The sequence below is a fragment of the Mus musculus genome, chromosome 6 (genome assembly GCF_000001635.26).
Source record: "Mus musculus strain C57BL/6J chromosome 6, GRCm38.p6 C57BL/6J".
Lineage (NCBI taxonomy): Eukaryota > Metazoa > Chordata > Mammalia > Rodentia > Muridae > Mus > Mus musculus.
The window spans coordinates 115,810,584-115,838,583 of NC_000072.6; the positions used below are offsets into that span (position 1 = coordinate 115,810,584).

The 28,000-nt window shown below is 46.2% G+C and overlaps 1 protein-coding gene across 3 annotated transcripts; it reads right to left on the reverse strand.

Annotated features, from left to right (window-relative positions):
• Positions 1-145: 145 nt before the first annotated feature.
• Efcab12 (EF-hand calcium binding domain 12) lies at positions 146-27,994 on the reverse strand. Of its 3 annotated transcripts, NM_001110506.1 has the most exons (9): positions 27,201-27,829; positions 12,674-13,128; positions 11,534-11,719; positions 9,462-9,618; positions 6,650-6,846; positions 5,355-5,568; positions 3,918-4,068; positions 1,611-1,667; positions 146-650 (listed from the first exon to the last, which is right to left on the reverse strand). In NM_001110506.1, exons 1-9 carry the CDS (start codon positions 27,547-27,549, stop codon positions 395-397), a joined length of 2,022 nt encoding a protein of 673 aa, NP_001103976.1. In that variant the 5' UTR covers positions 27,550-27,829; the 3' UTR covers positions 146-394. The 3 variants fall into 3 exon arrangements, 2 of the variants coding, with proteins under 2 accessions (NP_001103976.1, XP_006505921.1); XM_006505858.2 differs by lacking the exon at positions 12,674-13,128 and having other exon boundaries at positions 148-650; positions 27,201-27,285; XR_003956176.1 differs by lacking the exons at positions 146-650; positions 1,611-1,667; positions 9,462-9,618 and having other exon boundaries at positions 4,031-4,068; positions 27,201-27,994.
• Between the last annotated feature and the right edge of the window lie 6 nt (positions 27,995-28,000).

Here is a 28,000-nt window from a genome sequence, read left to right on the forward strand (position 1 = left end):
AACAGAGGACTCTCTTGCTGTCTGTTGTGTCCCTGTAGGCATTAATATCCCAGGATGAGAGGTGGGAGGTGTCCTGGGGAATCTGTCTCTTACATACTCACACTTCAAGTTTTCCAGCCCGTAAGCAGGAAATCACACGAGCAAGGCTAGTTTAGTGAAGGTTAGTTCAGCTCTAACCTAGTTTATTTCAAAACGGCAGAGGTCATGACAGATAGGAAAGCAGCATGTGTGTGTGGACACATCCACACCCCACTGTGGCATCAGGGGACACATCCCCGGACCTTCCCTGGGAATGTTTTGTTTTTTTTTTTCCGTATAGCTCGTTGATATCTCATGACTGCAGCTGGGGGCTTCTGGCTGCACTGTCTTCTGGTCCAGCATCCTGCAATCCACTCTAGTTGATGGAGTACACCTTGTTTGCATCATAATAGGCATGGGTCATATAAGAAAAGTCTTTCATGGGCCAGTAGTTCTTAGAGTGGTAAATGGCAGGGTAAGCAGGGGGCTTGTGTTCCACACAGCTGAAGATCGCCAGGCTCTGGTCCTTGGCCACAGTAGGCAGGTAGAGCCTCAGCTTGTCCAGAAGGTGACCGGGCCAGAAGTGATTGGGATGGGTGTCTGAGGGGCTTAACCTCTGCAACTTCAGCTTCCTGGAAAAGGAAAAGGCATAGGGAAGGTTGCTGTGGCAGAGGGACCAGGCCCAGGGCTCCTTCTCAGCAGAGAACATAAGCCGTGACCACTCTGTCCAGTGTGAAAAGCACTCAACTCCTCCAGTCTCCTCACTAGTGAGGACCTGGAGAGCCAGAAATCGAGATCATACAGTGAATGAGTGGCTAAGTGCCTAGGCACTGCTTCTTAAACCCAAACTTAAGACGTGTGCCATCCTAGCTCTGGAGTCCTGGCTCTCCACCTTCCTAACGCTGCAACCCTTTGACTCTTTAAGACAGTTGATGTTGTGGTGACTCCCCAACCATAAAATTATTTTTGTTCCCAATTCATAACTGTAATTTTGCTACTGTTAGGAATTGTATGTAAATATCTATTTTCCAATGATCTTAGGCGACCCCTGTGAAAAGGATGTTCAACTCTCAAAGGGGTCACGCCTCACAATTTGAGAACCACTGTTCTAGAGGACTCGTTCCGTCCCTCCCCCACCCCCACTTGGCCTGGTCCTTTTGGTGCTGGGGATAGAATCCAGAGCCTCACGTGCTCTAGGCTAATACCCAGCTGCTAAGCTACAGCCCAGCCCCACGGAGGCATTTGGATTTTGGGTCTGGTATCTAGTTCCTGGGGCCAGCCTCACTTAGCTATGCTTCAGAATGTGGGACTGTGTGTCAGGGTCGTCTCCTATAAGCCATATGTCTAGAGTAGCTCAGGCTTGTTGGTGACAATATAGTTGAGTTCGCTCCTGGGAGGCTCCAGAGCAGCCATGCCAGGCGCTCTCTGAACACTCTTCTGTTGCCCCTTAGGCCCTGGGCAGGAGCCCCATGACAATGCTGGGATTTTGTTCAATATGCATAGGTCCCAGAGCTGCCTCTGAGTAGAGGAGAGGCCGGCCCTCCCGTCCTCATCCCCTGCCCTCCCAGCAGACACGCAGTACCACTACAAACCCAGTTAATTCCTCGAAATCGTCAAAGTGCATTTTCTTCATTTTCTTTGATGTCTTCCTACCAGGGAGTAGAGAGAGGTATCGTTAGGAAAGAGAAACTCCAGGAACCGGGCAGTGGTGGCACATGCCTCTAATCTCAGCACTTGGGAGGCAGAGGCAGATGGATCTCTTGTGAGTTGGAGGCCAGCCTGGTCTACAGAAAGAGTTCCAGAGCAGCTAGATATACACAGAGAAACCCTGTGTCAACAAAACAAAACAAAACAAAACAAAACAAAAACACCAAACAAACAAAAAAAGAAACATCAGGAAAAGTGGGCTTTAGAGAGGTGGAGGGCATTAAGAGGTGCATTTCTGAGTCTCAGAGCAGAGCTCTGAACGTTTTCCTTTTGTGGAGGCCCTAGCTGTGTCTCCTACTTCTGGCTGGTAGGGTGAGGAAAACCCTGACATTGGTTCCCTTCCTTCATGGGATGGAGGCCTCCGAAACAGTTAGATGTGTTCAGCAGCTGCTAGATGCGGAGCCTGACTCCACTTCCCTTGCCAGAGGCCAAACTCTGTGGGGCAAGCATGATAAAGAGTCACCCTCCATACCCTGGCCTGCTAGGCAGACTTCCCTAACTGACCACTGGATTCCTTCCCAAGCCCACCCACATCTGGCCTCAGAATACTGGGTTTTTTCTTCTGATACAAAGGATTGAATTGGGCCAGGCAGTGGTGGCACACACCTTTAATCCCAGCACTTGGGAGGTAGAGGCAGGCGGATTTCTGAGTTTGAGGCCAGCCTGATCTACAGAGTGAGCTCCAGAACAGCCAGGGCTACACAGAGAAACCCTGTCTCAAACAAAAACAAAAACAAAAACAAAAAAAAACCCAAGAACAACAAAACAAAAACAAAACAGAAAACAAAGGATTGAATTGTGAGCCTGTCCACTCTCTACTCCTAGCACCTGGCCTCAGGATCTTTTACAATTTAGTTCCTAGAGGTGAGAGAGAGTCAATGTGCCTCCTTTAGCTAAGGGACCTTTCTTTCTCTTTTACAGATGTGACTGGTCAAACACAGGGAAAAATCTCTTTCCTGGGCACCTGGCATGCACAGGGTCCAGTCCAATTCTCCTGGCAGTTTTCCAGCAGTGAACCCTGGAGCTGCAGTAGTGAGCTGTCTGCTCATTCACTAGTGTGCTCCTCCTCCTCTTCTTCTTCCTCCTCCTCCTCCTCCTCCTTCTTTTTCTTTTCCAGGCAGGGTTTCTCTGTAGCTCTGGCTGTCCTGGAACTCACTTTGTAGACCAAGCTGACCTCGAACTCAGAAACCCGCCTGCCTCTGCCTCCCAAGTGCTGGGGTTAAAGGAGTGTGCCACCATGCCCGGCCCTTCTCTTCCTTGTACCCCATAGGCGTATGTATTTGACAACTTGGTCCTCAAACCCACTTCCTGGGTTCATGGCTTAGTAATTGGTACCAGCCAGCCACAGGTTAGAAGGCATATTTCAGAGGCCCTCTAAGCTACCACTTGACTGGGTCATACTCAGCACTTTGCAAGCCACGACTGCTGCGGGCCTAGACTGGCCCCGTACTCAGAAACATCAGGACAAATGCAAGGAAAAGCAACAGCCACACTGGCGGTGCTGAGGACAACCTGCGGCCCTTGTCAAGCCCTCTGTTGTGTGTTAGGAGTACTGTGTCTACTTTATACATGAAAGTGCTGAGGTTTGGAATGCAGTAACCTGCCTCTTGACCAGACAACATCCACTGCACTGTACTGCAGCCTGCCCTGGGCATTCTGCCACACCACACCACACCACATTCCACCCGACCCCCTTCGGGGATGCTATCTCATCCTCCCCTCAGCAGTCACCACTGATGCTACTCTCAGTGGTTGCCTTCTGATTGGCCCACATCCAGTGGAAATGGAGGGGGGATTGACTTTGGGTCACTTCAAAGGGGGATAGTCTAATGGTTAGGGCGACATTTTGTTTTCCCAGGGGCAACCAGCCTGCCTCTTGTTGGGAAATGAATGTGCCTGCCACAGGGTGGCAGCACAGAGAAGGGATTAGTCCCTGTCCTTTGCAGAGTTCCTCAACTTCTGATAACAGGGCAGAATAACATCCACTTTGGCTCTTTCCCACGGGCCTTATGATTATGTAAGCCTGTGGTCAGGAGGGGAGCTGTGTGAACCTAAGATATGCACTGAGGGTGACATTTTGGACTGGCCAGCCAGAAGTGACTAGGTAGGGACACAGATACTGGCGTAACACGACACTACATGCATGCCAATGTCCCAGCCACAGCAACTGAAGGGACACCCTGAAACTCAGCTTGTCTCTCTTCTTTCCCCCATGCCTGCGGGGGCTCCTGCGTGCAGCCAGGCTGTAGACAATCCTCTGGTCTATATAATAGCCTCCAGGCTGCCGGATTGGGCGGACTTCTTCTTTCAGAGTAATGATCTTGTCTCCTGGATACAGCAGTGCTGTGGGCAGCAAGGAAGACAGCAGAGTCCATTAGCCAAAGTTACCTACTCTAGGGCCATGTGGAAACTATTTAAAACAATTCCCACTTCTGTTTTTCTCTGAGCTATCAAGATGGCTTGGCAGGTAGAGTGGCAAAGTGCGTATGTGGGGGCTAGAATAGGACTTTGTGGAGTCGGCTATCTCTCTACATTTCTGTGAATTCTGGGTATTGAAATTAGGTCATCAGGCTAGGTGGCAAGGGCCTTTTTCCACTGAACCAGCTCACTCCAAACTCTGTAAATATATGCTTGTTGGCTGGTTGGTTTGATTATTCTCTCTCTCTCTCTCTCTCTCTCTCTCTCTCTCTCTCTCTCTCTCTGCTACTACTCGACAGAGAGACAGCAGAGAACACCCCCATCTACACGTGGAGCTCAGAGGACTTCCTGGAGGAGCGGGTTTTCATTTTCTACTACATGAGTCCCAGGGATTGAACTTGGCATCAACGGCCTTTGTCTGCTGAGCCATCTTGCCAGCCCAACTTCTTATTTTTAGTTGGTAGTAGGTTCCTTGGAAATTGCAAAATATACTAGGATATATAGTTCCCCTGAACTCTCCCACAGTTCCTCACAATGCACCATGGCATACAGCTGCAGCTCAGTATCAAAAAGGACCTCGGATGACCCTGCTCACCAGGGGACAGAGCAGGGAGACCAATTTGGAACAGCAAATCAGGATGGAGCTACTTAGCAAGCTGAGGTTGGAGGTGGGAAGAATCAAACTAGACTTCACTAGGTTAATTAGTGTGTGTGCCTGCATGAATGCAGGTGTGTGTGTGTTCTTGTGCATGCCTGTGTGTGCATGCATTTGTACACTCTCATAAGCCAAGTATGAAGTCAAGACATCATACTTGATAAGCAAGAGTTTCCCATGGAGCGCCGCTCCCAGCCCTTAGAGCTACTTTGATGAGAGGGTAGGGGCTTGCTTCGACTATTTTGATGGTGGTTTTCTCATTGTTTTGAGTTTGTCTCATAGCTGTGGAGGGGGTGTACATGTGGGGTGGACAGATGGGTAGGTGAATACATGTGTGTGAAGGCAGAGCTCCCAACTCTCACCTAAGGAGCCCATGTGTCTCAGAGCCTGTGTTCTAGGAAGCCCGCCTAGCAGCCAGGCTGTTTGCCTTTCTTCCTCTTCCTTCCCAGTGTTCCCACCAAAGGCCACAGTGGCTTGGCTAGGTACATGGATAGGGTAGCCAGTATCAGGACCAACTCCACAATAGCCAAGGCTCTCCCTTGAAGCAAGCCCCTACCTCTCATGAGGATCTCTTCAGTCAGCGGGAGCCCATAGGCCTCACAGAGTTCCCAGCACTGCAGGTAGACCAGGAAGTTATCCCTGCGGGTCACATTGAGCAGCTCCTCCATCTCCCCAGAGATGGTAGTCGGCAGGCAGTGATTGTCAAACTCTTTCGTCCCAGATCGAACCAGGCGGCAGTTCTCCATGTATTGAATGGAGGGGAGAGAGAGCTGCAGAGAGAACAGAAGATGCTCCATCTTGTGTCTTTGTGACATTTGTTTTGGCCAGGAGGCAGCATCGCACCTTCTCTACCTCCTCAAAGAGGCCTCCATGAAAAATAATGTGTGCATAGTGGGGCTTCAATTCCTGTTCCAAAGCTATCAGCTTAGAGGAGCAGCATGGAGGTCAAGGTTACCCCCTCAGGGGCGCTGAGTACTTGGCTCATGAATCCTCAGAACAAGCTCATACTGGGTGTGCCCATGTGCTCTGTAATGTGTAATATCTATAAAAAGGCACAGTAGCATAGCAGTAAGTGCCCCAGGGGTGTCCTGTTGAAAAATGATATTTGAGTCTTTGGCTGCAGGGGGACTCTAAATCAGGTAGATTACATTTGTGTGTAACCCTGAGTCATATTGCCAGTGCAGCAGTGTCATCGCTGGCTGTTGAGGGTTTTGTTTTTTGTTTTTGTGTTGTTGTTTGGTTTGTTTGTGTATGTGGGTTATTTTGGGGTTTTGTTTGTTTGCTTGCTTTTGAGACAGACTCTCACCGTGTAGCTCTAATGGTTTGTTTGGAGCTAACTATGTAGACCAGGCTGGTTTCAAACTCACAAAGATCTACCTGCCTCTGCATCCCAAGTACTGGGATTAAAGGTCTGTACCTCATTTGTGGTATTTGAGACAGAGTCTTTCTATATAGCTCAGGCTGGTCTCAAACTCATAGTCTTTTTTTTTTAATTTTTAAAAAATTTTATGTATTCACCATTGTTCTCTTCAGACACACCATTAGACCCCGTTGCAGATGGTTGTGAGCCACCATGTGGTTGCTGGGAATTGAACTCAGGACCTCTGGAAGAACAATCAGTGCCCTTAACCTCTGAGCCGTCTCACCAGCCCTCAAACTGACAATCCTTTTACCTGAACTTCCTGAGTAATGGGATTATAGAGGTGTTTCAGCACATCTAGCTGACTGTACAGATGACAGACAAGGGCTGAGGGAGGTGAGGCCTTCCTGAGGACTCCTCAGCTAGCAGGTGTCAGTGTCAAGTCCTAAACCCTGGCTTGCCCACCCCCCAAGCCTATGCTAGAGAGGTACCTTGTACTGCCTCCGCCTCTCTCGGTACCGTCTGCCCACATCCTCCATGTCTTCCTCTGACATGGGCCGCCCCTCCATCTTTGTATCAACCTCAGGCACCTTCAGCAGGTCCATCTTGCGAGGCTGTGAGGATGAAGTAGCTTGCTGCTCTTTAGGGCTGTGCTTCAGGGGAGTTCTCTTTGCAGACAATTTGTAATCTAGGGTGGGAGGGAAAGATGAAGGAGGGACTAAGAGGGCAACCAAGCTGTGGGACTTAACACGCGATGTCAGTGGGCAGACGTTCTCCTGCTCCTTATCCCCCATGTCCAGCCAGTATCTGTCTGAGGGGCATTGTAAGTTTGTCTCCTCCATTGCTATGAAGCCCCACATCTGCACACCCCACACACCTTTCCTGCACCTTTCCCATCCTCTGTTACCATGCTCCCACCAAGCGGCAAACAGAACTCTTATAAAATGGTAGCTAGGAATGGTGGAGCACACCTTTAATCCTAGTACTCTGGAGGCAGAGGCAGGCAGATCTCTGTGAGTTCAGGGCCAGCCTGGTCTACAAAGTGAGTTCCAGGGCGGACAGGGCTGTTACACAGAGAAACCCTGTCTTGAAAAACAAAAACAAACAAACAAACAAACAAATGTAAACAAGATCAACTCAACGCAGTCCTGACTTCCCAGGGAACACACACCAGAAACAGACGCCTTTCCCTAGACCACAAGCACCCGTGGGAATCTGCTTCAGCTGTCAACCCCCTAGTCACCCTCATCCATGCCATCCTCATCTACTGTATCTCAAAAGTCCTTGGCAGCTCTACCTGCCTTGGATGCCCTTTCCAGACCCTGACTGTGCACCAGTCACTGAAGGGTCGGCTCAGGGGCTCTGCCTGACTCTCATCCTGGCACTCTAGCCAATTGACTCCAAGACAACCATCTCTGTGGACAATTATCTTATGTGTAAACTGATGAAGGCCAGGCTTGGGCTAGTCCACTGCACTCTCACAGTTCCCGTAAGTGGGCCTATTTGGAAGACATTGCCAAATGGGGACCAATGAAAGGATTCTGACATCTTGCCATGGCCCTGGTGGCAGCCTCATGCTGAGGTGAAATCTTGGCCTCCTTTCCTCCTGAGACACCAGACAAGCAGCTCATGCTGCCAGCCCACATGGTGCCCCTTTCCTCGGATTCCAGGGCCCAGATGCTTGCTCCTTTAGACAAACTAGAGAGACTACCAAGTCCACCTGTCTTAGCAACTGCCACCCTCCAGGGTGGCATCTGATGATGCTGAAATAACTGCTACCTGACTTCAAATCAAGTGCTTTAGTGACTCCAGCCAGCTGTGAGATCACGGCAGTTCTGGACAGTCATAAGATTATGGGAGGAGCAGAGGGGGAAAGTGCAATCTACGAGGTGCTGACCCAGGGCCATCAGAACTGTGAGGGTGATTGGGTTTCCTGGGTTCTGATGTATCAGGGACCCTCATGGGAGTGGGCTGGGCTTGGGTGCCAATGTGTCTGTAGGACAGCCACAGACAGGAAGTCTGACATCTAGAACTGGGGAATACACACCATGCAAGAGCTGCCTAAGACACATACCAGGGAGGATATTACACACTCTTGGTGTGGCCATTCACCCTGACCCTAGAAACCCTGCTTGGGCTTGGCACCCCTGCAAGAAAACCCCACCACTACTTCCTGGCAACTTTTATTTCATCTCAAAAGAGAGAGAACCCCACTTGTCCCTAAAATGTGTCTGAAGTTAATTTCTAGCCAGCCTGGTGGATAGGGGCAGAGCAAGACCCATTCATTCCACTTAAAGAATAATGATGTTGCTCTATTTGAATGGGAGCTGGGATGGGGGGTGTTGCAACTGTTTGTTTGTTTTTTCTTCTTCTTATAATAATAATAAAATTTTAAAAAGAAAAGACAAAGACTGAGGGGGCATAGCTCAGTTGGTGGAATGCTTGCCTAATGCACAGAACCCAGAGTTCAATGTCAGCACTACCCAAAACTAGGCATGGCGGCCTACACCTGTAATCCCAGCACTCCAGAGACAGAGGCAGGTGGAACTCTGAGAGTTTGAGGCAGTGAGTTCCAGGACAGCAAGAGCTATGTAGAGAGGCCCTGTCTCAAACAATCAAAACAAAGATCCAGGTTTGTGCAGTAAATCCGCAGCCCACATATTAGAGCATCCTTTCTAGTTTGCCTCTTCTTGCTGCGTTTGGACAGATGTAGCCCAAGCACATGAGGGCAAATATAATGTGGGCTGTGTATAACCTACACAGCTGTTCACAGCATGCCTTATAATATCCATGATGACAGGAAGCCCAAAGCAGCTAACACCAAACATGTTCAGTTTCTGAGCAAGAGATTTCAGTTAGCCTTCCACCCGCCTCTCTCTGATAAACTCTTCTGTATCCCACACTGACCTCAAACTCTCTACACAGCCAAGGATGTCCCACCTCCATCCCGACTGCTAGAATTGTAGATGTGCAACACGAAGCTTAGTTTATGCTGTGCTGGGAATAGACTTCCAACATGCTAGACAAACACTCTGCCAACTTCTCTACATGCCCAGCCCTCCATTTTGTTTTAAAGCAATAGTTTATGACCCTCTAAGAACAGGGGCTGGACTTCATCTTTGAATAGACAAAAGGGCAGCTGGGCCTTTGAGAAAATATCCATCTCCTCATTAGTCTCTGTGTCTGGAAACTCCAGAGCTTGGCAAACCTATAGCAAGTCAGAGAAGGAGGAGCCACTAGAGGATGTAGTGCTGGAGAAAGCCAGGCTGGTTCCCAGGGCGGGGTTTGGGGTGGGGCACGCACACTCCTTGGCACTAGGTATGGTGCTTTTCTGCTGGGCCAGTGACCACTGCTTGTAGGTACTGGCCAGGGCTTCTGTGGTGATGGTGTTCTGCTTGCCAAGAGAGCCGAGGTAGATGATGATGTCCTCCAGCTCTTGGTTCTTCAGAGGAACTCCTACCTGAGGAGGCACAAGAAGTTACTGAGGCCCACCTCCTCCTCACCAGCAGGCTGGGCTCCACTCTTGAACTCCCTGCTACGTAGTGCAGAGCCCTTGTCAGGCCCCTGATGCATTCTGGAATTTATCACACCTGGCTTTTGCACAGGCAGCTCCCTCTTTCTGCCTGAAAAACTCCTATCCCTCTTTAAAAACTCAGGCCAGATAAGCCTCTATCTTTACAGTCTCTTTCAGTTGATTAACATTCCAGTCAGGAAGAAAGTCGTACATCCATCATTATACACGAGGAACAAGTATGCCCTCCTTGACTAAAGTATTAGAAATCCATACTTTTTTATTTTAAGGATATGTTGGCTATTCTTGGTTGTCAACCTGACTACATCTGGAATTAACTAAACCCCAAGTAGCTGGGTATACTCGCCGGAAATCGACGTGAAGGACTGGATGGCGGAAGCCTTTGCTCTTTCTCTGCCTGCCCTCACTCTCACTGGCAAATCATCCCTTCACTGGCATTAAAGGCTACTTCTCCTTTGGGATTTCAACATATACTGAAGACCAGCTGAGACATCTAGACCGAACAACTACTGGATTGTTGGACCTTCCATCTGGATACAACCACTGTTGGACTAGTTGGACCATAACCTGTAAGCTGCCCTAATAAATACTGAACATACATACATACATACATACATACACACACACACACACACACACACATACATACATACATACAATACATACATACTTTTTAAATCAGTTCTGTTTCTCTAGAGAACGCTGACTAATACAAAGGACAATAGACATCTTTGGAGGTATGCTGTACTTACCCAGAAACAGTGAATGTTCATAAAGAAAAGTGTGAAAGGAAACAAACATTGAATGTTCATAAAGACAAGTTTGAAAGGAAACGTGATTATGAATATAGTCGTCTCTCCATTCTCTTTAGACAACAGTCACTGCTTACTTAGCTGTCCTTGGATCAGCTCGGAACTGCCCTGGTGCGAAAGAACTTCATAGTTAAGCATTTTAAAAAAGATTTATTTTTATTTTATGTGTATGAGTGTCTTGACTGTATGTCTGTAAGTGAACCACAAACATGCCTAGTATCCACAGAGTTTCAAAGAAGGTGACAGCTACCATGGAACTGGCGTACAGGGGATTGTGCGCTGTCATTGGGTGCTGTGAACTTCGGTCCTTTGCAAGAACAGTAAGTGCTCTTAACTGCTAAGCCACCTCTCCTGGCCCAGGATTTAATATTTAAACTTTTGTTTTGTTTGTTTTATTAGTTGAAGACATTAACTTTTAAAAAAGGTTTTGAGGGTTGGGGACTTAGCTCAGTGGTAGAGCAGTTGCCTAGCAAGCACAAGGCCCTGGGTTCAGTCCTCAGCTCTGAAAAAAAAATGTTTTGGATGTTCACATAATTGTATTTCATAAAAATGTTTGGAAATTGATTAGTTGAAAGTATAAGTCTGGATATATATAGTTCAGTAGTAAAGAGCTTGCTGGTGTATGAAGCCCCTGCTGGAGAGACAGCTATGGGCGAGAGGGCTGGGACAGCAGTTAAGAATGTATGCAGCTTATCTTGGGTGTGTATATGAATGTTCTGCCCTCATGTGTATCTATGCAGCATGTGCGTGCAGGGCACTTGGAAGCCAGAATAGGACGTTAGATCCTTTGCGGATGGAGTTAGAGGTGATTGGTAGTGGCCGTGTGGGTCCTCTGTGAGAGCAGCCAGGCTCATAACCCCTGAGCCATCTCTCCAGGTCAGCCTGGTTGTTTTAAGGCTGTGAACTGACAGTGGGTTGTGCCATGTTTCCTAGTGTGGTTCTGCAAATAGGAGGCTGCCCCTCAGGAGTGCAGAGCCTGGGGAAGGGAGGGAGGACCATACACCAAGCCCCGTTGGGAAGCTCATACTTACCGCCTTCAGAGCCATGAGAAATTCCTCCCTGGAGATGCGCTGGTTCTCGCCCCGCTCCCCCTTGCTAAATATCTCTAGGATCTTGATCTTTCGACTACGAAGGTAGGCGTACATGTCAGACAGGACAGGGGGCTTAGGCAGCCGCAGCTGTGGTGCAATTAGGCGGACATGTCTGAGAGCTCTGTCCTAGAAGAGGCAAGAGTGGGGCAGATGAGGAGGACTGCTTAGATGTGCATATCCCTACCCCTCTTGTTAAAGTTCAATCTCACTTTGAAGCCCAAAGATGGTCTGGAGGTCAGGATCCACTGCATATATTTGCCCTGTTCTCAATGTGGCCATACTGAATAAATCTCATTTTTACCCCCTGTTCTTACTAGGGTACTTTCATTGGCTTATTGAGGATGGGGGGCTGACCTTCAATTCTTAGTGTACAAACCATGGTTCCAAGTTAGGCAATGACATCACAGGTGGCCTTCCTCCTCTCCCTAACCCGATAGCCTTGATCTTCAAATCAGCCCACAAGCACTGGTTTATCACCTGCCCACGCCAGCAGACAGGTGTCCATCATCAAGACAGACTGCTAGTGTGCCCCAGCCGGGGTGCTTTGAAATCACATCCACGTGGTCCTTGACTTTCCCCCTGCCAAGATGGACTCTTTCTATTCCCATGGTGCGGCCAGTACTCAGCGGCTCATCCTGTTACGACGCAGTAACAAGACCAGAGCCGAGGGTGTAACCAGCACTGGCTCCCCTCCTCTCCATACTGGAAGGCTTCCTTTGTGGGCAGCAAGCCTTCTTATTGTAGGCACTGAAGCCATTTGAACAAGCTTGGGAGGCAGAGGCTGTCCTCTGTATTGCACTGCAGTCTCTTAATATGGATGGAGACAAAGCCTTTTAGTTAGATTCCAGAATCACAGACACAGCTGTATAGAATGATAGTCATTTGATTCTTTTCTTTTTAAAGTCACTCTGGAGTATTTGTTATGCAGCAATAGATCACTCATACACTTTCCTTTGGGGACTCGGTTTTGCTCCTCTGTAAAATGGGGGTAAACCACTTTGTCATGTCTAATCCAAGGAAACAAAATGACAACAACTACCCTGACGCCTTCAGCACCTTCTGGCCATTAGGACTTCTCACCTTGGCTCTCCTGATTGAAATCAAGGTATGTTTTGGGGTTTTCTGCTCCTGGCGAATCATGGACAGAACCCTGAACTCTGATGATGTGATGTTGGGCTTATTGTCCAGCCATGTCTTGACATCACCGAATGTCTCCAGCTGCCTCCGAAGCTTTGCCCTCTGATTCAGCCAGACCTTCTTGTCCACTGGTAGCTCCTGGGTGTCGCTAGTATCCAGAACTCTGAAGCTAGGCATGAGTGGGAGGGGAGCTTCAGGCGGAACTGTGGGCCGGGCTGGCACTTGGTCCTTTGTGCCAGGCACAATGATGATCCTCCGGCGGCTCTTTGGCAGGCGGAAGTCTTTCTGCTTCAACTGCCTGAAGCAATGGGCAGTGACTAGCTCAGGTTTGAAGACAGGAACCTTGCTGGTGGTTTCATCGAGGTCATCTTCTATGGAGGTGAAAGAGTGGTGGGACCCTTGGGAGAAGAAGGTTACAGGGTGACTTCCTTTTTGGAAGAGCACTAAGAAGAAATGAGGGAAGGGGCTGTTGTAGGAACTAGTTGTGTATCAGGGTGCCTGGTCCCTGGCCTGGCTGCATCACTGCATCACAATGGTAAGGAAAACGGTGTTAGCTAACATCACCTGCACACACCAACAGAAGACATGAAGCCAAGGGCTTTTCTACAGTCTGATTCCTATTACACTCTGCATGTGCTCCAAAGAATCTACCTCATTCTGTCTGACCATCCTAGGTATCACAGCACCCTCTGGTGGGGGCAAAGGCTCTGAGCCAGAGAGCTTGGGTCTAAGTGCTGGTCTGCTGTTGTAGGAAGTATTCAATCTCCAGCAGGGGCTTCTACCCTGTCTTTGATTATCCTGTTCCCAGATAAAAGAAACACAAGCTTTATATTTATAATGCCTCAATCATCACTAGAACCGGGTAGATATCCCCTCAATGCTATTAGAATCTATGTTCCCTTCAGTAAACCAAGTCATAATTTGCCATGTTCCATCTGGGTAGCTCTTAACTCCAATTGGCTAGCCCTCATGTGTAGTCTCCCCTCCCCCAGCCTGAAACCTGCTTGCTCGGGGTGGAGCTTCCTGCTCATTCGTTCTGCCACGCCCACTGCTGGAACCTGAGGAGCCACACACGTGCACCTTTCTACTGGACCCGAGATTATTCGGCGGGAATCGGGTCCCCTCCCCCTTCCTTCATAACTAGTGTCGCAACAATAAAATTTGAGCCTTGATCAGAGTAACTGTCTTGGCTACATTCTTTTCTCTCGCCACCTAGCCCCTCTTCTCTTCCAGGTTTCCAAAATGCCTTTCCAGGCTAGAACCCAGGTTGTGGTCTGCTGGCCGGACACAACAATTGGCGAACCAACGCGGGACTGAGAAACGGCAAAGGATTTTTGGAAGAGACGCTGCTGGTTCGGAGCTCCATAAAATAAAGGATAAGGGAAATTCATACCGGAGAAGGTATGGGCTAAGCTGAGACAGCGTTAAACCCGAGCGCTGGTTCACTTAGGTTCAGCAGTGAGGAGCTGGGTAATAGGCGGTAGGCCGTAGCTCTCCGAAGCTACATGAGGTGTGAGAAAAGAAAGGGTTTATTAAAAGGAATAGGCGGATTGCCCCAGTTAATAAAAAATGCATCATAAGGGAGGAAAGTGTCCCCAAAAGCAGAGAGAAATTTCTCTCTGGGCCTTATAGCAAGAGTACTCTGTTCCCTTTTGTGTCTTGTCTAATGTCCGGTGCACCAATCTGTTCTCGTGTTCAATTCATGTATGTTCGTGTCCAGTCTGTATGAATGAATGTTCTATGTTTTGTGTTGGATAATAAAGATGGTATAAAAAACTTTATCTGCAAAGCCGAGAGCCACGTGTTTCAGCCAGGAATCAGACACGTGGCGAGAGGGCCCCTGCTGGAAAAACTGTTCGTTTTAGGAAATAAGGGCGAGTGCACAGCCTCTAAGTTTCAGAGTAAAAAAGCTAGTAAATGGTTCATGATTAATGTGTTTGACAATGGTAAAGTGTTTTTTATTTTTATGGTTGTAGCTACAAAAATTATTATTCTCTGATTGGTCTAAATGTAACTGCTTCATTTGGTTCTTTTTTATTGATAATGTGCTCTGAGTGTTTTCACAATCAGCTCATAAGTTGTTGGTTAAGATTAATAATTGTTACATTGCTACAGATGGTTAGTGTTAAATTTAATAACTCAAGTTTAGAGTCCTTCCGACACATGGCATAAGGCAGCCCAAGAGGCTGGGTCTCTAAAGATATTTCTAGTTTAGGTAATAATTAATGTGGTTCGTATCCTAAATAGTAAAATTTAAAATAAGATTTAAAGCAATGTCTCTTTATTAAAGCATTAAAGCTTGCTTTAATAGGTATTCATAGGTATTAATTGACATCCAAACTTCGTAATATGATAGTAATGCTTCTAATATTGATTTTAAAGATAATAAATTGTTTTAAACTTGGGTTTTGCTTTCCCAAGGTTACAGGTATTATCCTAACCTTGCACAAAAAACTTAAAAATTATGGTTAAAACTGCTATTGTTCCATTGACTGCAGCTTGCAGTTTGACTTCAAATTTAAGATCTTTAATTCACCTGTATACTGTAATTAAGATAATTACAAGAGTAATCATCTTATGAGAGCGCTCATACAGCTCACTTCGTACAAAACTGTGACAGAGTTATCTAGTTATGTTTGTCTTTGTAAATAGATTAGACAAACAGTTTGGTTATAGTTGCTGCCTGGCAGGAAACTGCAGTACGGGCAATTTTTTCACAACACTAAAGTTGTGAAGAACGTTTTAACTGTAAGTCATCTTAAGAAAGAGTATCAAAATTTGGAGGCGTAGACAGTTATATTGTTTCTCTAGAATCGGTCCTTATTACAAGAGGGCCAGGATGCTCAGATTAAAAAGTATTTTACGTTTGAGTCAATGCAGGGCTCTGGGCAGCCCCAGAGCAGCTTGTGGCCTTTCTTTTGTTTTGCAAACAGTGCCTGAGAAAGATTTTTCCCGGTGTTCAAGAGAAATTCTTTTTAACAGTGTTGCAGATCTATTCAGATGTTTAAAATAATGCTTAAATTCAAAGAGTTTTGCTTCTAGTGAACTGTAATCACTAGAAAATTTTGCCTCTAGGTATGGCTAATGTAACTTTACATTATGTAAGAAAAAATTGTTATTGTTTCTGCTTCTATACAAGAAGCCAAGATTTTTAATCTTTCAGTGTATATTGTTTCCTAAGTGAAAAGTATTTTATTAACTAATGCTTCTTGAAGTTTACCTTAAATCCTTGCTCTCACCCAAAAGATTCAGAGACAATATCCTTTTATTACTTAGGGTTTTAGTTTACTACAAAAGTTTCTACAAAAAATAAAGCTTTTATAATTGTTATTAATTGGTAATTAAAAATTGGTTGTGCCCAAAACAATTCTTTGGCCAAAAAGAAAACATTATTGTAAAGTCATTTTTCTCATCCTCCCAGCCGATCGTTGGCCCACGTGGGCCCAACTAGCTTCTGTGGGGCGGAGTCTTAAGACACAGTTTCCCCTGTTCCAGCACAGATGATCTAGTTGTGTGCTGTAGATGGTGTTTTAAAATGCTGAACAATCAAACCTTAATTTGTATATTAATAGTCAATGCCATATCTCTGAGCTCGCAATTGCTTAAATTGTTCATCCCTCAGATACTATTAATTCTCAAATTTACAATTGCTTATGCATATTTCTAGTTAATAAATAAATTATGCACATGTAACTCTTAATAACTTTACAAGCCTTCTAGTTACAACTGCTCCTTAAAAAAATTGATTAAAAGTGCAATTAGTCACTGCCCCTTTACAGCCAAGTATTTAAAATGTTTTGTCAACTAGTTATTAATTCAAAGGTTTAGGTATTGTAAAATTTTAAAACTTTAACTTCTTAAAAGACAAAAAAGAGAGAAATTGTATCTCCGTGCATACTATTTAGTGCATTCCCATGCACACTATTTAAGTCTTACCTTTATTTTCAAAATCTAATATTTTAATGTCAAAGAGTTTAATAAATGCTTTATAGTATCTTAAAGGGATCTACTTATTGGCTTATAGATTGATCCTAAAACAGCTACCTTATTAGAAAAGGGAAAAACAGGTTTTCTCCACAAAACGCTTCAAAAACATATTAATTCGTGTGACGAGCTGGTAGGTAAGTTGACTCATGTCCTGATTGTATTGACTAAAAAACTAAATTAAATTCATGTTTTAGATCCATCCTTACTTGTCATTTTTCCAGTTTAGACTAGCTTCTAGCCTTTTAACTTTATGGCAATAGTACATCAGAGACTGTATATTCAGACTTAGTAAAATTAGTCATTTAATAGAGTCATAATGATTTTTCTCCTTTCTTCAGTGTGACCAGCCATTCTAACTCAATCTCAGACTGGTCTAATATTCAGTCCAATGTTAGAGATTCCTATATTCTAAATTACCTAGCAAAGTTAATTCAGAGCACATCCCCCACTTCCCCTAGATCCATAACCTCAGAAGGATTGCTGGCCTTACAGCTAGTAGAAAAAGCTATTAAAGAGCAATTGTTCACTTAATACATTAGTAAAATGGAAGGACCCCCTGACTAATGAATAGAAGGGTCCAGATCCAGTTCTAATTTGGGGTAGGGACTCAGTTTGTGTTTTTTCACGAGATGAAGATAGAGCGCAGTGGCTGCCAGATAAATTAATTTGTTAGATGAACACAGATTCTAAATCTTCTAAAGTATCACCTTGAGGACTAAAATTACTCTTTTGCTTAAAAGTCGGCTTGAGGACTCAGGCTCCGAAAAAGCTACTCTCTGAGCCAGCTCCCCAACAGGAGGCCGGAGACTAGCCTCAGCTTTACAGTTTGCATTTAAATAAAGTACCTAGAGTTCCCCAAAAGAAGTTCTGCTTTCCTACTTTCTCACTGTCTTTCAAGATTTTGTCTTTCAAGCAGGTAAATCAACATTCTCGAGGCGGAGCAGTGGATGTACATCCCCGCCCCCCTAGAGCACACAGGTGGCAGCTGTTACCCCCAGTCTCAGGACATTTCCAGCACGTGGTTTTCAGTCTGAGTTAAAAATTTAGGTTTACCTAGAGGGCTAGAAGAGTAGATATTTCTATATTAATAAAGATTGGTTTTTATTTTGATAGACAGGCTTAGCCCCTTAGCTGACCTCTGGCTTTTCACCCTTGCTGTTACTGCAAGGTGTCCTTAGCTCAATAGGCTGTGGAAAAAACAGGGATGAGGAGGAACGACTTCCAGCTCCTATTTTAGCCACAAATCGTGGTGTTACTAACGACATAATTCTTGCTTAGGCTTTGCTAATCCTGAGGTTGATAATTCTCCTTTAGGAGCTGCACAGCACTCAGAACTGTGCATACTGGTTTGTGATTGTACAAATTCAGTATGGGCACCGCTTGGTGCAGAACTACTGCAAGGGAAGGTCCAGCTTGACCATTTCTGAGTTTCCTGTGAGATAAACCCGGTTTAAAAGAGGTTGGTATCATATTTTGGTTAAAAATAAAAAATATTTTCCGGCTCTACCTCGCCTCCCCAAAAGATACCGAGAGCCACATGTGTGGGTTTTACCAGTACCCACGGGAGGAATCGGGTCCATGTCCACCCAAGCCAAGGTTAAAAGCCCACTCATCTACGGATGAGAAAATCATTTGATCACCTCAGTTAAGCGTTGCCTTATTTAACTTAATCAATAGGGGGGAGAGAGATTGGAGACATACTATTGAAAGGGCAAGCCCTTCACTGCCTCCCACCCAAATAAAAAAGCCAATTGGCCTTGTACTACAAGAGCCGGTCGAACTCCTTCTCCCTGTTTCCCACCTATCATCCAAAAAAGCGGAGAAATATCAACTTAGTGTTATTATAGTGTATTTCACATTTGTTCAGTCAAACTTAGCCAAAGTTCCAACGCCCTACTTAAAATTCAACTAGAAAGTTACCTACCAAGTACTAATTAGCATTATAAAGTCAGAGCCTACAGCTCCAGGCTTTTCAGTTAGTTGTTCACTAAGATAAGAAAGGACAGTCTTAAGCCAGATACAGTTTACCATAAGAAAAGTTAAAGAATCCCAGTGAAGCAAGTTTTTTCTTTAGCCCTAGATTCCAGGCAGAACTATTGAGCATAGAAAATTTTTCCCCCCTCAGGCCAGCTTTTTCTTTTTTTAAATTTTGTTAATAAAAGGGAGGAGATGTAGTCTCCCCTCCCCCAGCCTGAAACCTGCTTGCTCGGGGTGGAGCTTCCTGCTCATTCGTTCTGCCACGCCCACTGCTGGAACCTGAGGAGCCACACACGTGCACCTTTCTACTGGACCCGAGATTATTCGGCGGGAATCGGGTCCCCTCCCCCTTCCTTCATAACTAGTGTCGCAACAATAAAATTTGAGCCTTGATCAGAGTAACTGTCTTGGCTACATTCTTTTCTCTCGCCACCTAGCCCCTCTTCTCTTCCAGGTTTCCAAAATGCCTTTCCAGGCTAGAACCCAGGTTGTGGTCTGCTGGCCGGACACAACACTCATGGCTATGTTTTTATGATTCACTTACCCCATGGCAGCTTCCTCCCCTCTCCACCTTCTTCTCTTTCTTCCTTCCTTTCTTCCTTTTTTTTTTTTTTTTAAGATTTATTTGTTTATTATATATAAGTACACTGTAGCTGTCTTCCAACAGACCAGAAGAGGGCATCAGATCTTCATTATAGATAGTTGTGAGCCACCATGTGATTGCTGGGATTTGAACTCAGGACCTCTGGAAGAGCAGTCAGTGCTCTTAACCACTGAGTCATCATCCCTCCAACCCCACCTTCTTCTCTTTCTCTCCCTATGGTTCTCTTCTGACACTATGCCAGGGGACCCCAAGCCCTGCCTATGTCTCTTCTGTTCCGCTATTGACTATCAGCATCTTTATTTAACCAATAGTTTTAAATTAAGAAGCCAGGTCATGTTGAACATTTGAATTCTCTTATCCCTGGGAGCAACCAGGCCTTGGGGGGCAGTATTACATTACATTATATTACATTACATTGGACATTACAATACATAGCAAAAGGCCAAACTTAAACACTGCTTCCTGCTTAGCCTATGTTTCAGTTTCTTCCATAAGATGGGGATAATAGTTACCTAATTTATCAGGCAATGGAGGTATTAGAGTTGCTTTGTAGTCAGTGTGCTGTTATATATGTATCCACATACACACATACATATACACATCTACATTCACTACATATAAGTTCTCTTCTTCATGGTGCTAAGACTTGAACCCAAGGCCTTATGCTTGCTGAAGTACTGTGCCACTGAACTATGTTCCTCGGGCCCCAACTTGTAATGACATATCAGGTAGGCGGGTGAGATGGCTCCGTGGATAAAGGTGATTGCTGCCAAGTTAGACAATATGTGTTCAATCCTTGTAACCCACATGGTGGAAGAAGAGGACAGGCTACCACAAATTGTCCTTTGACCACATGGCAAAGGCATCATGGCACAGGCCCTTCTCTACCTGCTGAAATAAATAAATGTTAAAAAGAGTTGTAGAGATGGCCCAGTTCTTTCAGAGGATGTGAGTTCAATTTTAAGCGTCTACATAGTAGTGAACAAACCACCTGCAACTCCAGTTACTGAGAATCTGCTACCCTCTTCTGCCCTCTAAAAGCACTGCACACACATTGTTCACAGACATACATGCTGGCAAAACACCCATCTGCATAAGGGCTATAGCAGACTCTCTGTTCTGCTAATGGAGACAGGCACCCTGGAGCCAAGCCACTCTCCTCTCAAGAAAGGACTGGCTGGTTAGTCTCACAGCTAACCTGCCTTTTGTCTTTTGTCTCATGCTTTTCTAGAACTTGTAAGTCTGCACACATGTGTGCACTCGTGTGCGCACGCACACGTGCACACACAACCACAGAGAGAGAGAGAGAGAGAGAATTTCCTCTTTCCAGTTTGACTAACTTGTAAACAAACCCATTTTTTTCTTACTGCTGGATTGTTTCTTAACTTGCTTTGGAATACAGGGGTGCTCAGGGAGCAGGTTACAGACCTGAATACCTGGTGACAAAATCTACTTTCTCATCATGAAGCCTTTCCCCAGACAGCTGCAGTCCTCAGTACAAGAGGTCCCTTATCTACTCCCACACAGACTTACTGGCTATCCAGTTTTTCCTTCCAGTGGCCCAAGCTCACTTAGGCCCCTCTGTCCCCTCTGTGATGGAAGGAAGCCCTATCCTGTCTAAAGTTTTGCTACCTGCTGCTCCCTCTGCTCTGAATGTTCTATCCTCTTCTTCCTATTCCTCCTCCTCCTCTTCTCAGCCTTAGACCATGCCGCAGCTCATAGTTGGAGCCCCATGGCAACTCTGCATACCTTGACCCATATATTCCTCCATGCCACCATCACCTTCATCTGTGCTGGCTAGTTTTATGTCAACCTGACACAAGCTAGAGCCCTTTTAAAAAAGAGAGAGAGAGAGAGAGAGAGAGAGAGAGCCTTGCTGGGCGTGGTGGCACACGCCTTTAATCCCCGGCACTTGGGAAGCAGAGGCAGGCAGATTTCTGAGTTCGAGGCCAGCCTGGTCTACAAAGTGAGTTCCAGGACAGCCAGGGCTATACAGAGAAACCCTGTCTTGAAAGAGAGAGAGAGAGAGAGAGAGAGAGAGAGAGAGAGAGAGAGAGAGAGCGAGCGAGCCTCAACTGAGAGCATGTCCCCACCAGACTGGCCTGTGGAAAAGTCTGTGTTGTGTTTTCTTGACTAGTGATTGATGTGGGAGGGCTCAGTTCACTGTGGGTGGGGCCACTCATGGGATGGGGATGGTTGTCCTGGGTGATATAATAAAGCTACCAGGAACAAGCCAGTAAGCAGCACTCTTTCCATGGCCTTTGCATCAGCTCCTGCCCCAACTTCCCTGGATGATGGAATACAAGCTGTAAGATGAAATAAATCCTTTCCTTCCCAAGTTGCTTTTGGTCATGGTGTTTTCTCACAGTAATAGAAAAGTGACTAAGACACCACTGCATGCAGTCTGGGCTGCACACTGGTAGCGCTCACACTGTTGGGACACTTTAAAGGTCTCCAGCTGTAGTACTGTAGCCTGGGGCGTGGCCTCTCTTGCTTGCAGTACCTTCCCACATTCTCTACTAGCTAAACTTGGTTCATTTAATAACTGCCTTGTTTGTGACTCCTGGTGCAATACCTATTTGTTTCTCTAGTAAAAGCTCCATGAAGACCACACCCTTGCCTATGACTCTCTCTCTCTCTTTTTTTTTTAAACAGCCAGCCCACCTATGACTCTCTTATTCTCTTCTGGAGTCTTGGCTCCACCATAGTGCCTACATGTAATGGGAACTCACTAAACAGTTCATGAGTGACAGATGCAGACATAGGGGTGGTGCTATGACTGGGCACCTTTTTCAGATAGGAGCACTGAGGCTCAGAGAGGCCCAAAGTCACTGGGTTGATTATTAGCAGAGCTTAATTAGTCCCATAGACAAGACCTTTTGTATTAGGATTTCTTTTTAATTTATGTGTATGAATGTTTTGCCTGAATGTATGTATGTGCACCACATGTATACAGTACCCACAGAGGCCAGAAGGTGTTGAATTACATGGAACTGGAGTGATGACGGAGTTGTGAGCCTCCATGTGGGTGCTGGGAACTGAACCTGGGACCTCTGCAAGAGCAGTGACCTTAACCACTGAGCCATCTCTCCAGCCCCCAGAGCCAAGATCTCAGCTATTTGCTTATTCAGCTGTCACTTGATCTTCATGTCTCAAGGCTTTCATTTCTAAATGGTTTTGTGCCACCATCAATCCCCCATGCTTGTGCTGGGGATTGGACAGAGCAATGTAACGGGCCCTTCACCTGCATTTGTACCAATAGATCAGCCTGGTGTACTGCACAGGCAGCCTAGCTGACATATACTGCCTCCTGCTCCTTCACCCAATTATCTCTAACTTACTTTTCAGACCCAGATCAGGTACCACCATCCCTTGAAATCTTCCCAGCTCTTTTTTTCTACTCCCTCTGGGTCCCCTTACAGCCCCTACATTTAGGTCCACCATAGCATGGTTTGAGATAGGGTCTCACCAGGTAGTCCAGGATGCCTTTCTTTCCCAAATTATGGGATGACAGACTTTCACCACCAAGGCTGGTATGGTGGTTTGAATAGGCTTGGTCCACGGAATGGCCCTATTTGGAGGTGTGGTCTTGTTGAAGTAGGTGCGGCCTTGTTGGAGGAAGTGTGCCACTGTGGTAGTGGGCTTTAAGACCCTTCTTTTAACATGTGGCAGCCAGTCTTCTCCTAGTGGCCTTCAGATGAAGATGTAGAACTCTCAGCTACTCCTGCGCTATGCTTCTGTCTTGATAATAGACTGAACATCTGCACTTGTAAGCCAGCCCCAATTAAATGTTGTCCTTATGCCAGGCAGTGGTGCACACGCCTTTGATCCCAGCACTTGGGAGGCAGAGGCAGGTGGATTTCTGAGTTCAAGGCCAGTTTGGTCTACAGAGAGTTCCAGGACAGCCAGGGCTATACAGAGAAAAAAAAAAAAAAAAAAAGAAAGAAAGAAAGAAAAAAGAAAGAAAGAAAGAAAGAAAGGAAGGAAGGAAGGAAGGAAATGTTGTCCTTATAAGAGATGCCTTGATTATAGTGTCTGTTCACAGCAGTAAAACCCTTCTAAGACAAAAGTTGGCACCAGGAGTGGGGTATTGCTGGGCTAGGCCTGAGCATGCTTTTGTTTGGAAGAATGTGGATTTGGGGACTTTGGTTTGGAAAGCAATGGGAGCCTTTATTTGAGGCTCAATGGGCTATCCTAGCAGAAATATAGAAGACTTTGTTGCTGAGAGTGATTTGAACTGTGCAGACCTTGTCCAAGATGTTTCAGTGGAGAAGAATTTTAGTGGTCTAGAGACTCTTTTTGTGGTATTTTGGTGAAGAATGTGACTGCTTTTTGCCATTGTCCTAAGAGTCTGCCTGAGGCTAAGGTGAAGAGATTTAGATTAATTGCTTTGAAAAAGGAAGTCTAAAAAACAGCCTGGTATAAATTGTGTTGCATGGTTCCTAAAGTTCACCCCTATGAAAAATGTTTTAATGAAAAGGAGCAAGCTGAAAAAGGAAAAATACAAAATATATAGTTCAAGTATTAAAGGGGCACCAGGAAGTAGAATGAAATCAAATCCTGTGTTCTAGGAGATAACAGATTAAAGGAGTGGGACTTTGGGGCAAGATCCCACCTAGCTAAATTTAGGTTCAGGCGTGGTGATACACAATTTTAATCCCAGGAGATTAAAGCCAAGCATATCTCTTGAGTTTAAGGCTAGCCTGTGACAGAGCAAGTTCTAGGTGAAAAAAAAGCTTAAGTCCAGGTGTGATGGTACACACCTCTAATCCCAGGAGACAGAGTCAGGCACATCAACCTACAGAGCGCGTTCCAGGACAGCCAAGCTTAGGCAGCGAGGCAACTGGGAAACAGAAAGCTAGAAAGAGAGCAAGGGGGGCATGTTCCAGCCTTAGCAAGGAGCAGAACTCAGCAGCTTTGGCCATGTGGCTCTGGCTTTAGAGTCAAGAACAGAAGGGACTACTGGGACAACTGATGCTGGTTAGCTGTCGCTAAGAAATTAGTGGTAATTAGGAAGAGACCGGTATCATTGAGGTGAAATCCTCTGGTGTTTTCTGAGAGCACAAAGAAGCTATGTTCTAGAGATAGCCAAAGTTGTACCCCATGCTGCAGCTGGACTTGGTAATGTGTAAAAATCACCCAGGTGGTACTGGTTTTGAAAGATATGAAGGGGTCATGGAGAGCAGCTGAGCCTTGGCACTGTGAGGGACCATGGAAGGCCATTGGTGAAGGAGCAGCCTTAGTTGCAGTTGACAGCCCAGGGCTAAGGGGGTCATGCAAAGAAGTTGAGGCTTGGCACCATGAAGAGAGCTTATGAGAGGGTATTGGTGAATTCTAGTTGCAGCAGAAGACCTCAGTATACTGGAGATGCCAGTGCCATGAGATGACCACCAAGAACAGCACCAATGGAGTGGAGTCAACCAGAGTCTAGAGTTCTACAGAGGGCAGAGCTGGAGATGTGGTGTGCCCTTTGGAGGAGCCTGGAAGATCATGTGGATCCCAGACATTGGAATAGGAGCTGTGAAGCTGAAGTTGACTTGGAAACCCCAAAATGTTAAAGATGCCAGAGCTCTGGGATACCTGTTAGGAAAGCTGCCCAGGAGAAAGAAATTTGTTGCAGTCAACAAAGATGAAAAAGGAGTTGGAGATCTGAAAACTGCTTTGACATCAGACATAGAGATGCAGAGTTTGGAGTTTGCCTAATTGGTTTCCAGTCTCACTTTGAGGATTACAGTTAAGGACTGGATGAATCTTAGAAGTGACTTTGAACTTTGGACTTTTAACATTGTTGAGACTCCTATAGACTATGGAGACTTTGGAAGTTGAACTAAATGCATTTTTCACTATGCTATGTTTAGGTGTGGCCTCCATAGACTCATATATTTGAACAAGCCTATGGCAGCCAGGGAGTGGAATGGTGGTTTGAGTAGATTTTTTCCAGGGAGTGACATTACTTAAGAGATGTGGCCTTGGGCTGGAGAGATGGCTCAGTGGTTAAGAGCACTGACTGCTCTTCCGAAGGTCCTGAGTTCAAATCCTAGCAACCACATGGTGGCTCACAACCATCCATAACGAGATCCAGAAGAGGAGAGGGGTCACCCTCTTCTGGAGTGTCTGAAGACAGCTACGGTGTACTTACATAATAAATAAATCTTTAAAAAAAAAAAAAAAGAGATGTGGCCTTGTTGGAGGAAGTGTGTCACTTGTGTGTGTGGGCTTTAAGACCTTCCTCCTAATCATGTGGGAGCCAGTCTTCTCCTTGTGGCCTTCAGATGAAGATGTAGAACTCTCAGCTCCTCCTGCCTTGATGATAATGGACTGAACCTCTGAACCTGTAAGCCAGCCCCAATTAAATGTTGCCCTTATAAGAGATGCCTTGGCCATAGTGTTTGTTCTCAGCAGTAAAACCCTAAGACAGCTGGCTTTTTGGTGCTCAAGGAGTTAACCCATTACTGCTGTGGCCTAAAGCTCTTGGCCCCTGTTCTCTCCCAGGATGTCACACCCACCTTGTCCTCTTTTCTACATTGCTTCTTCTGCTCAGTCACATTTCCTTTCTCCTTCCCTGACCCCTGGGTTCCATTCACCTAGTTGCTGTGTGCTCTAAAGGGCATGGTATTCCTTGAGGTTTCTCTTCCAGCCTTACCCATCCTGAGTTTCATAGTAAGGGTGTGATAATTTGAATAAGAATGGCTCCCTTAAGCTCATTTGTTTGAATACTTTTAGTCACCAGGAAATAGAACTGTTTGAAAAGATGAGAAGGTGGAGAAGAGGAGGAGGGGGAGGGAGAGGAAGAGGAAGAGGAAGAGGAAGAGGAGGGGAGAGCTAGTTGTAGGAAATGTGTCACAAGGGGTGGGCGTTGAGTCTTGTTTTTCTTGAGATAGGGTTTCTTTGTATGGCCCTAGCTGTCCTAGAACTACCTCTGTAGACTAGGCTGGCCTTGAACTCAGAGATCTTCTTGCTTCTGTCTTTTGAGTGCTGGGATTAAAGGCTAACAACCAGTGCCTAGTGGCTTTGAGGTTTTAAAAGCCCCCATCAGGTGTTCTCTCTCTCAGCTTGTGTATCAGGGTATGGATCTCAGCTACTTTTCCATACCTGTCTGCTACCATACTCCCTGCCATGATGATAATGAACTAAGCCTCTGGAACTATAAGCAAGACCCCCAATTAAATGTTTTCTTTCATAAGAGTTGCCTTGAAGCCTTGTCTCTCTTCTCGGCAAAGAACAGTGATTAGCCTATCAGGTGTTATCCCAGCCACCCTCTTGCAGACAGGTGGCCTGCTTACCACCCACTCACTTTTCACACCACTTCTTTCTAGTGCTCTTCAGGACTATGACCAAGCAGTGACAGGCTGAGGCTACCATCCTGTCATTAGAAGAGATGGTGGAGTTGGAAGAGAAAGCGCTGAATTTCCACTCCTGCATGCACAGGTACACTTTCTGATGTCACTGGCTGACTTTGCTTCTGTTTGTACATTCCCAGAACGTCACTGTGGGCCTCGAATGCTGGATAAGACCCCATTTACTGACCCTTGTGTGTCTCCCAGGAGCACCTGCCTTAGAGCCCTCACTTCGCCTCAGAAAACACACTTGTTCTCCTTCCCTGACTCACACCTCAGCTGCTGCCTTCCTTTCTGGCCGTCATCCTGGGCTCATCCTGTTGTCCTGGTCACTCCTCTAAGTGTCAACACTCTACACCAGGCAGCTTCTCCCACTCACCTCCGTGCTGAGCACCCCCATCCCAGCACAACCATGCCATCTTAGTTGTTCTGAAAACATCTCACTTCTATAGTTTACAGGGTCTTAGGTGTCCACGACTAAGATTAAACGTGTCCCCTGGTTCCAGTCTCATCTAACCAGGTCCTGCAGACACTTTCCATCTCCATGAAGAGCACTGTCACTTACCAGCGTCTGTGATCGTCAAGCCGAAAGTCACACGACTTTTTCTCTCCTCGGCTTTCTGGGCCTCCCATAACCTGGATGATTTCTTTTGCTTCCCACTATGTTTGGCCAGGGTTTCTGCCACATTCTGACTGTGTGCTTTGGAAAGGTGGCTAGAGAGACCAGCATCCCACTGCGAAGCATTAGATGGGTGGGGAGGAGGTTTTCGGAGAGCATGGGTCTTCTGGCATCCAACTCTTCTTGTTTGTTTGTACCCTCCACCTCTCAAATTGCAAACCTTTGCCAAGCACTTGTTTGGGGGCAGACAGCTGACTGTCTCCTCTCCAGGTCTCTTTTTCAATATAGAACGCATTGTTGCCCAACTGAGAAAAATGCAGGTTCCCAGGCGCAAGAGCCTGGCTTTGATTCCAAGTCACGTGACTCAGCCGGGTTCTCTAGCTAGGTCCGGTCCGGGCATAGGAATCCAGGCCGTTTGTGACCTTCTGGAACTCCCTATCCCACAATGGAGACGGCACAATGAGGCTTCTAGCCTATCCTGGAGCTCTCCAACAGCTCTGCCGCCCGGAGCCGGAGGATTCCTGTAGATGGCGTTATGAAGTACGCCCCCAGTTTAGCCGTTTGGTGGAAATAAGCTTCAGGTTTTGCAAAAGGCTGCTCAACCTGCTGAGAGTAAGCCTCTGTTGTCATGACTATAGATGCCCTACACCGATTGGCTGAGCGCTTCCACTTGCAAGAAGGAGGCGGGAGAACCTTTCTTCCCTTCCACCTCCCAAACCCGGAAGTCAGGAGCTTCGGCGATTTGC

Coding starts and splice junctions, on each gene's coding strand:
- Efcab12 (NM_001110506.1), bottom strand. CDS start 27,549: ATGCGTTCTATATTGAAAAAGAGACCTGGAGAGGAGACAGTCAGCTGT. Junction 9,619..11,533: donor TTCTCATGGCTCTGAAGGCG/GTAAGTATGAGC, acceptor GTGCCTCCTCAG/GTAGGAGTTCCTCTGAAGAA. Junction 4,069..5,354: donor TGAAGAGATCCTCATGAGAG/GTAGGGGCTTGC, acceptor TGCTGCCCACAG/CACTGCTGTATCCAGGAGAC.